The following is a 10,006-nucleotide window of genomic DNA, read 5'->3' on the forward strand; positions in this document are numbered from 1 at the left end:
TGGTAAGAATGTTAGAAATTGAGTTGTATCATTTTTGACATACACAAAACCATATTCATGCCAAACATAATTGTAAACACTCGAAGTTAACTGAAAGGAACAAGAAAAGATCATTGGGATTAGATTTCACCCTTGAGTCAGGTCCATTACATTCTTCTCTAGCCCCATTTGTTGGTTTATTGCAACATTTTAGCATGCAACTTAATTTGAGTAACACAATAAATATTCTGTAATATGAAAGAAGTATCAGATGAAGTGGAAGGACTTCTCTAGACAGTTCATTGAAGCTACCAGTTACATTTTGAATATTTAACATTGTTTCTGCCTGGTTATTCCTGAAAGGTCCTTATGATTGGAAAATTATGATGTGCTTGTTGTGTCTCCCATTATAGTATGTCATTAGACATTTAGTGGCAGAAGATGACCTGAATGTTACAACACTATGTTAAACAGAGTGATAGTGTTGGTGCTTCCTTCATATCTTGACTTGATCAGTGGAAAACAGACATATTTGAGATTTCTTCTTAATTCTGTAAAAGCACCTTACTCTTTATTTGAAGCAAGGTGTTATTTGTCTCTGGCCATGTTAAAATGTCGATGACAGTATTTGGCATTGGTGATGTCTATAGTAAAAATCTAGTTGTTTACTATAAAGTGAGAAATTAAATTCATATAATAATATATGGTGCTACAAATTGCTGTTCTCAGTACTGAAACGTGGTCATATTTTTCCTATTTTTCATGGCAAGACATTCTGCTGTAGCAGTATTGTCTGTGCTAATTCTATTAGGACTGCTGTGGAGTGTGTTGGTCAGTGTTATTTCAATATAATTTCATTTGAAAGCAGATATTTGTTGTACCCTATAAAGTTTCATGGAATAATAATTATTTGTATACTTCTCAAGCTTGCAGCCTGATAGTGTTGAAAGAGCACAATATTTTGCACACTCATCAGTTAAATATGATTTCAAATTCATTCTTTTCCAAAATGTTTCTGCATCATTTGATGAAACCTGTAATACTGTGTAGCAAAATATCATGCCCTTTTAGTAAAACCACCTGGCTGCAAACCTAAGAAGAATTTAAGCAGATTCATTGTTTGATTTAGGTTTATTTATTAAATTCTTGTTCGTTCCCTTAGGTTTGTTTTTCATCATCTGATGGCATATAGCCATTGGAGCACTACATGTCTGTGCAGTCTGTTTAATGTACACATTCAAAAAATTCCTAAACATGTCACATTCCATCTAAAAAGACTACCTTACTAATGGAGAGAACATGTGGTCAGTCTTTGTTAAGCTGCTGCTACTTGTACATTTTTTGTTATGCCACATTCTAATACCTGACTAAAAACTGGTACCTCTTCCACAAATTGTTGTGGCCATAACTTGCTTCACTGATAATACCACTAATTCCAAATGTCTGTTGACCTGCTACAACCCTCACTCTCTTTCAGCATATAACTGTGCAAATAGTAATTGATCAAGATGAAGTACCACCCGTTCCAAAACTTCTTGTTTGATTTTTACATACATGCACAACTTACTCTGCTGCAGAGTTATCTGTTATTGTTAGACTTTTCAAAAATAACATCATATAACTTCTCTGGGTAATATGAATTGTGGGTACGAAATATGCATAGAATGGGAGAATTACAAAAAAGCAGTGGAATAGGAAGAATTTTTACATGATCTCATTTACATGCTGTTTGATCTTTTGTTGTTAGTAAAATCCAATGCAGACGGAATTTTAACAAATATTATTGATTTATGGGATGGCTGCAATATTCTATATGCTTCCCCCACTTTTTAGTGGAGAAATAGTCTTCATTTATTTTCCCTGGTGACTGAAAACCAATTACTAAGAACTTTACAATTTTCCTTTCTCATGTACAGTCAATAACTGAATGGAAACTGAGAAATGATAGTTAAATTTTTCAAAGTGTTAATTGTATTAACTTTTTTTCCTTCTCATCAACAGAAACAAGCCAATTCACTAGTTAAACTTCAGTGTTTGAACTGTTTCTCATATTTTCTTTATTTCTTTTCTAGGTAATGTTCTTTAATTGCGTGTGTCACTATGTGGAGCAAGTACACAGAGCTTGTCTTTCCATAACAACAGTTCTTTCAGTTCATTTCTATGGTGAAAATACTGCTTTTTAGAGCTCTTTAAGTTCTGGATGTTCTTAATTACTTTTTGTTTTTAACTGTAGTACCTAGCATAGAAATAATTTATTCTAGTGTATAACAAATGGAAAAGATTGGGAGAAAAAGTTCTGTTGTAGAATTTTGCATATCTTTTTATTGGCATACATTCTGTTATACAGCTTTTGGTGTGAAATTCATTCATTTTATGGTTTTATTATTTCCCTGCCAGCACACCTCACTATGACCATCATCACACCCTACAAAACCAGAATTATTATATGGGAAGACATGCAAGCTTAGATCCATTCATTTTTGCTAAGTGTTCATGCATTTAAGTTAAAATGTTGTATTTGGTTCTTCCTTATTGTTGTTTTTCATACTTGTATTTGTCATTTATGTCACTAGTTAAGTATTATTCAAATGATTCATATTTGTTGTTGACTGTGCAGATATAAAGGCCATGAAATTTTAATTTGTTATGAAATGTTAAAAATGTAAAAATACAGATTATAGTTATAATGAAGTCCTCCACAATTCCTGAAACAATTATTTCAAAACAGGTGGTGTAGTAACTTTGTTCTTGTACTTCAGGAAGAATGGGCGTTGGGAGTAGTAGCTGTCACCTGAAGCCTTTTCCTAAATTTAAGTGTGCATCAACTAATAAATAATAGATTGATTTTTAAAACTGGGAGTTTCTTAAGATGAGTAGAGTAGCTGCAGATCTCTTGTACCTTGTCACCGAAAGAGATCTTTGCTGTAAAGATGTAGTAATCTAGAGTGGTTTTTACTTCTTGTCATAGCATTCTAACAACAGAGTCCTTTTAAGTAGAACAATTTTACATTTAAATGTTGTGGAACAGTTTAGTAATAGTAAAAATTAGTAATCTGTATTTTTAGTCACTTGTTTGTTGGTACACTGACTACCTTCCCATCAAAATTATGATACTACAATGGAAAATCCACATTGAATAGGAATAATGGTATTTCAGAAGGTAACTCTCGTTGTAGAGTAGCCTAAGTGTTAAGCAGCAGATAATTGCATAAATTAGTAACTGAAAAATGATGAGATATTTGTGGACTATGCACTGGAATAGTAACTTGTCACAAGTTAAAACTTTGTGCCTGACTGGAAGACAAAATCAAATCACTGTCATTCGTGGGAGGTATGCTACCAAGTAAAATAAGTTGTAGCTGTAAGTAAGTCTACATTCATATAATGAGTGACTGTACATACAGTGGTGGCAACAGTGAAGAGAGTAGAAGGAAAATGCAGTATGATAATTCTGTGCCTTATTTTGTCTAGTAGACATTTTCATTTTATGCAGCTATTTTCTAACAAAACATTAGAGTTGATTAGACTTTGTGTATCAAAGGTCTTTTTTTAAATTAGTTTAGCAGAACTTCTTTTCTTTGAAGATTTATGGTAGTACATTCTCTGCAATGTACTTTGTTAGTATCATTGAGTGAATGATTTTCTTTGACGCGCGTGGAGTTGAAAGTCGATGTTTTGGATTTTATCAACCGTAATGGGTAAGATGCTCTTTGGAGGACTCTTTTATCACTAAGTTAAGTTCAACATGCAATAGCAGCATAAAATAAAGAAAGAAATGATTACACATATAGAAAACTTGATAGAACCAGCGATCATTGTTACTGACTTTTGTTCTCTTATTTTGGGATGGACACACATACACACACACACACACACACACACACACACACACACACACACACACACACACACACGAGAGAGAGAGAGAGAGAGAGAGAGAGAGAGAGAGAGGGGGGGGGGGGGGTAAGTAGCTAACAAATGAAGGAGCAATTCAGCATTTGCATAACATGACTATTAACAGACTTCAGTGTTTGCAGTGCTACAAATTGTTTAGGTAAAGACAACAAATCCTTTTAGTTAAACTTAGTTTTTACTTTATATTTTCTGATAGAAATATAATTTTTTGGCTATAGGCACACACAATTAACGTAAGCAGTCTCATCTGTACTTGGTCAGAAGGAAACAAACCAAGGTTCTTCATCAGGAAATGGTTTACATGCCAAAAGGAAATTAATTAGGTGCAACATATCAGTACCTTCCACTTACACAAGGATACTCATATTTCCCATTAAAAGATTTCTGTTCTTTTAAGAACAAATTATGAAATGTTGCATTTCAGAGGACTTATTCATTCTTTCGTTGAACTGTTATGTGTTTGTTTTGTTTCAAGCAGTGTATTTTTTTAAAGAATAGTGCTGTGATAATGATGAACACACAAAATTTAATTCAGAAATTCTAAAACTATGACTTGCAACAGTATTTGGAATTTGTCCCTTATTAAACTAATTATTTCAGATGCAATTTTAATAAGATTTTTGAGCAGTAACACACACAGAAATCAGAAATGTGAAGACTGATATTTGTGACTGCATTTTACTGTACTTGACTTAAAAAAATAATTAATGGCTTATGAGCAGTAAATTACTAACGTCACTGAAAAAGGCAGACTTTAGATAGTTATATAAAGATTCTATTATTTTGCCAAGAGACTGTCGAACCAACATATAACCATCAGACTGTCTGATTATCAGTTACAGTAGGCACTTTTGAAGAGAGCTATATCACTGTTTTCTCAGATATCTATATTTATGCATGCTCTAAACTTAAATCAGTGGTGGTGGTTCATATAGACAGATTTAAAAAGTCTTTCACTTGATACTGCACACATTAACTGCTACATTAACTACTAAAACAGTTTTCAAGTGCTTCAGTTTTGCTTATTAAATTAAAGCCTATCTTGATGCTGGCACACTAAACACGGACCACGGTTATTTGCATGTTTCTCTTAGAATGAACTGCCTAAGGTGTGCAACAGCAAGGCAGCGCTTTGGGGGCTTGGTTTGCAGTCACTGCTGCTGGATATGGTGACAGTCGTATCACTAATTTCTATTGCATGTGCCAGTCTTAGCAAATTTATGTGCCACAGTGGGATGGAGAAAATCAATTCAATAAATTTATAGTTTGATATGATGTGCAATAGCATTAGTCTTTTAATTTACACACACTTATTACTTATGCAGTAACTATATTTCTTTTTCATATAATTATTGTGTGTTAAATTTTATATTAATTTTATAAATAATTGTGTGTGTACTGCAAAAACAAAAACTTCTCTTGCACTGTAGCAGCATCAGTATTGTTAAAATATGTGCCTGGGAGAAGCTGAAGTTCTGTGTGACAAGCACCACAAAGAAAGAGCTAAGAAAGTGTATAGGAAACTAGTGCAGGAAAATAATTTGCTTTTACTTCTACAGCTCCAGGAATTGAAATCCAATATTTATCCGCTGATACACAGGAAGAGATAACAAGAAACTGTTAAAAAATTAGTTGTATATTAATTTAAAGAACAGTAGCATTTATTTTTGTACGAACTGTAGACTAAACCACCACAGGGAAGGGCAGAGTAATGAATGTTGTGACTTATAACTGCCATTACTTGGATTAATTATGTCGTGTATAAGGAAAGGGATGAGGATATACAGTCAATTGGAAATTTTGTCAGTATTTCCTGAAAATACGATTTAAGTATGTACAAAACTGTCCACACTTTAATTCCTCTGCTCAGTAAAATAACACAAGTTTTTCATAAATATTTTCTGATAAAAAGTTTTTTTTGTATTCTTCTTACAATGCTGCCATTTCAGGAAATATTCTTTTGTTAATCATTGGTAAAGTTGTACCCTTTACATATTAGACAGACTTGCAGGCACATGATAATTATTAAAAGAAGAGCTATTTTCTGAATACACAAATTCGTGTGTCAGTGTACAATTTATGCCACTATGTAACAGACAGATGAGGTCTCAGCAATAAATATTTGTTACGGTACGAATATACTTGTTTCACCAATGTACTTACGTGTTCTTTTCCGTTTGCAGAACATTTCGTTTAAATCGTACAGCCGTGATTCTGGACACGGTGGCTCTGAGCAAGAGGACTCTGGGACAAGTGCTAACCCGAGTATGTTACGTCTTCAACCGGCTGTGCGGGACAGGGAAGCCCGTACTGCTGGGAATGTCGCTGGAGCACCACGTTCTCCTAGTCCCTGGAACCACACTTACACCGAAATCCGTGATGCCGATCCCGTCTACGAGGAGGTCGGGCGACGAGCAGGTGTCGTGCCTGTGCACGGAGGTGCAGGAAGTAGTTCACGGCGGCGTGGTGGAGGTGCGGGTACAACTGCTGGGACACTGAGGGGTGGTAGCGTCGGTGGCCTGGACCACAGGCCACTGATCTCGGGTGGCGATCGTGACACGACTACACCACGTGCACGCAATGCTCGCACAGTTGCTGTACTCGACGGTGAGACAGTCGTTTGCCATCTGGAACCTGAACGTTACGATTCGTGTGATTACGATCCACGTGACTATGAAGCTAATAGTTACGATTATGGCATCGGTGGCTACGACCCTCGCGACTACGACACTCGTGACTATGGAATTCACGGGTACGATCCACACGATTGTGAAGAGCAGCATCAGCAGACACAGCCACAACTACAGTCACAGCCACAACTACAGTCACAGCCACAACTACAGTCACAGCCACAGCCACAGTCACAGTCCCAGACCCAGACACAGTCACATCCACACTCACAATCAGATTCACAGTCACATCCACACTCACAATCAGATTCACAGTCACATCCACACTCACAATCAGATTCACAGTCACATCCACACTCACAATCAGATTCACAGTCACAGTCACAGTCAGATTCACAGCCACATTCACATTCACACCCACATGGACATGGACATGCACATGCACATGGACATGCACATGCACATGCACATGCACAGTCTCAGCCACAGTCACAGTCACAGCCACAATCTCAGCCACAGCAACAGTCTCACCACCACCACCACCACCATCGCCGGCGGCATCACCACCGTGAGCACCGCGAACATCGTGAACACCGGTATCCTTACGGGTCTCCGGCAGTCACAGCCTACAGCGAATGTTAGGCGATTACTTTCTGTGGAATGAGTCTCAATCTTGTGATGAGAAATAATTGGTCGAATCCCTGCCACTGTATGCTGAAACTAGGAATAAGTAGGTTGTGCTTGATACTGTCTGAAAACGTGTAATAATATGCATTATCTTTCATTGTATGGCCATCCCTTGCTCTTCCTGCTCAGTGAACTGTAGAAGTTTTGGGTACTTTCGATGTGATTTGGTGTTGGTCACCTAAAAATGAAGTGTAATAATTTTACAATTAGTGTACTCCAAAGTTTTAAATGTGAAATCCTTTAGGAGAGATCCACAATGAGAACGGTGACTAAAGATGTAATATAAGAGACATCTGTGATCGAACAACACAGATGGACACACATTCCTTTATGTCGGTGTCGATGTTGATGGAAGCCTCTCCTACTCACTGATCACGCATTTCTTCCGTTACCTGATGCCACTCCCTTCCCCCTAGCTGACAAATAGAAAATGATGGCTTATCTGATGCTACCCCTCCTTAGTTGTAGAATCGTATATGTTCCCCTGGTTTTATCGTGCTGTGTGTTCTCTTTGTGTAACTACATAAGTTAACATGGATGTCAAATTATGCAAATTTGTGTAAAACTACTGATTGTCAGTCAATGTTACATTATATAAAATTTATATGTTCAGAGCAGAGTTGTAAACTGGATGTTATATTATATAAGATATGTATCCACATTAAATACATATGAATTGAACTAAAGGAGACCACTGGTAGTCAGTTTCAGAAACTGAGTGAAACGCAGGTTCTGAAAAAGCTGACTGCCGTGAATTCCTTGGTTTGGTCTATATTTGTTGTATGTTGTAGTGAAATATGTGACAATTATCTTCTGTGTGTACCAAACTCCCACGAAAAGTGTAATATCAGTACCCTTCCTCCTGAATTACTGTGCATCGGAATACTGTAAATTTTTGTGTCATTTCCCTACCCCTTGCGATTCCCATAAGATGTAACCGAAGTAATGTTTTCTGAGAATGGAATGTATCTATATATGTATGTAATGTAAATAAATGTCAGGTAAGTCACCTGGAAAGATAAATTACTGTGTTTAGTTGAGAATGATTTCTGGACTCAGCCAGGTTGTATTTGTCTGAAAGACTGTTAACAGTTATGTAACGGACAATTTGAGATTGCACAACTGTTTGAAATAAATTATTTAAGAGTTTGTATGTTGTATTTTTTTATTTATACATGAAGTCCTTGTAGAAATGAAATGTGATGTAAATCACAGTCTGAGATTTGTATTATGTAACTGAAATCTAGGGAACACTGACTGAAATACCCTTTGTTACTTTTTGGTGTAATTCAATTTACTCAGTTGCCAATGAGCATTGAAAGAATGAGAAATCTGCAGGTCGTATGGGGAAGGCGAAATATACTTTTCCCTTGATTCTTCAAGTGTTTATTTTTTTTATTAAAGAAATGTATTCCACTGAAACTGTTGTAACACTTAATTGTAAAAGTCTCTCACTGTAACAATCAAAAAACAAAACAGATCATCAAATAAAATTTGTATTGCTCATTTGTACCTTAATGGAGAGGGACTTCCTTCAAAACTCCTTCAGCCCAGTTCCTGACTCCAGTGTACAGTGCCTAAAATTATTTCTGTCAGTTTATGGTGCTGCCCATAACTGCTTACATATGTGGGTACAAGGAGTTGTAAAGTCTTCTGTCAGAAATATTTTGAAGGAATGTAATTCCAGATTCCCATACCATAAGTGGACTATCTCAAAAGCTGATTTCATAGTAAGCTGATACTGCCTTTAAACTGTTTGGTAACTTGCAGAACAAGACTAATATGAATCTTGAATTTGTTGTGTGTCACATGGAAATACATATGATGGCAACAGAAACCAAAAACTAAAGTAAATTCTGTGTTTTTGGTTCAATTTTCTTCATAGCAGAGTCACAATAATTCAATAAGATTTATCAATACAAAACCAGTGCCATCACAGTCAAGAGCTAAATATATACAGGGAAACATGTGACAGGTTATGAAATATACCAATACCTTATTCTATTATTAGAACAGGATCTGTGCTGTAAGAATAACGAGAAAGTAAAGTTTACAGAAATTAAAATCAAACTCATTTTGACAGAAAAAGAGTATAATAAGTCACAATATGTGAACATGAATCAAATAGTGAGAAAAGTTAAAGAGATTTATTTATCATATAATTATTTATTATGAGAAGATCACTTAGTTATTAAATTATCATTTTTGACAAATCATTGACATCTTCAGATTTGAAAATTAGCCCACAAACAGTTTTTTCATGATGTATAAACACCAGTTATATGCATACTATAGACAGTGAAAATGGTGTAAAATGTGTCAGTAAAAAATTCATCATGCCATCATGTCAAAAGAAACTCTACCATTTGGTGTATTTGTGCATACTTTACTATTTTCATGATGTTCAGTATGCATACAACTACAGTCTCTACATCATGACAAAACTGTATATAGGGTGACCAGCTTTTGTAAAAGAAAGTAAGGGAAATACTTATATCAATGACAAAAAGTAACTTCACCAAAAATCAAAGCAGTATGGGTAAAAGATAACTACTTATTTACACATCAGAAATACTTACACATATTTTGCAACAGATTTTGCCCCACTCAATAGTTTTACATGATTTTTAGAAAATTCAAAGAATTCACTGCATTAATAAAGAAAATCCATGGCAACTTGCAGTTCAGATTTAATTAAGTTTGTACTAATTATGTTCCTTAGACTGTCCACTTATTATTCATAAGAGAAAATACTCTCTTGGAGTGAGCATTATTTCCTGGTATTCTCATAATAT

At 35.5% G+C, this 10,006-nt stretch overlaps 1 protein-coding gene across 1 annotated transcript in view; it reads left to right on the forward strand.

The window, feature by feature from the left end:
• The window catches only part of LOC126184502 (latrophilin Cirl), a 796,671-nt gene extending 787,942 nt beyond the window's left edge, over positions 1-8,729 (forward strand). The window contains exon 19 of the mRNA XM_049926894.1: positions 6,078-8,729. Within this exon, the coding sequence (XP_049782851.1) occupies positions 6,078-7,166 (1,089 nt within the window). The 3' untranslated portion in view covers positions 7,167-8,729. The remainder of the gene's footprint in view (positions 1-6,077) is intronic.
• Positions 8,730-10,006: the final 1,277 nt, after the last annotated feature.

This window comes from Schistocerca cancellata, chromosome 4, assembly GCF_023864275.1.
Source record: "Schistocerca cancellata isolate TAMUIC-IGC-003103 chromosome 4, iqSchCanc2.1, whole genome shotgun sequence".
NCBI lineage: Eukaryota > Metazoa > Arthropoda > Insecta > Orthoptera > Acrididae > Schistocerca > Schistocerca cancellata.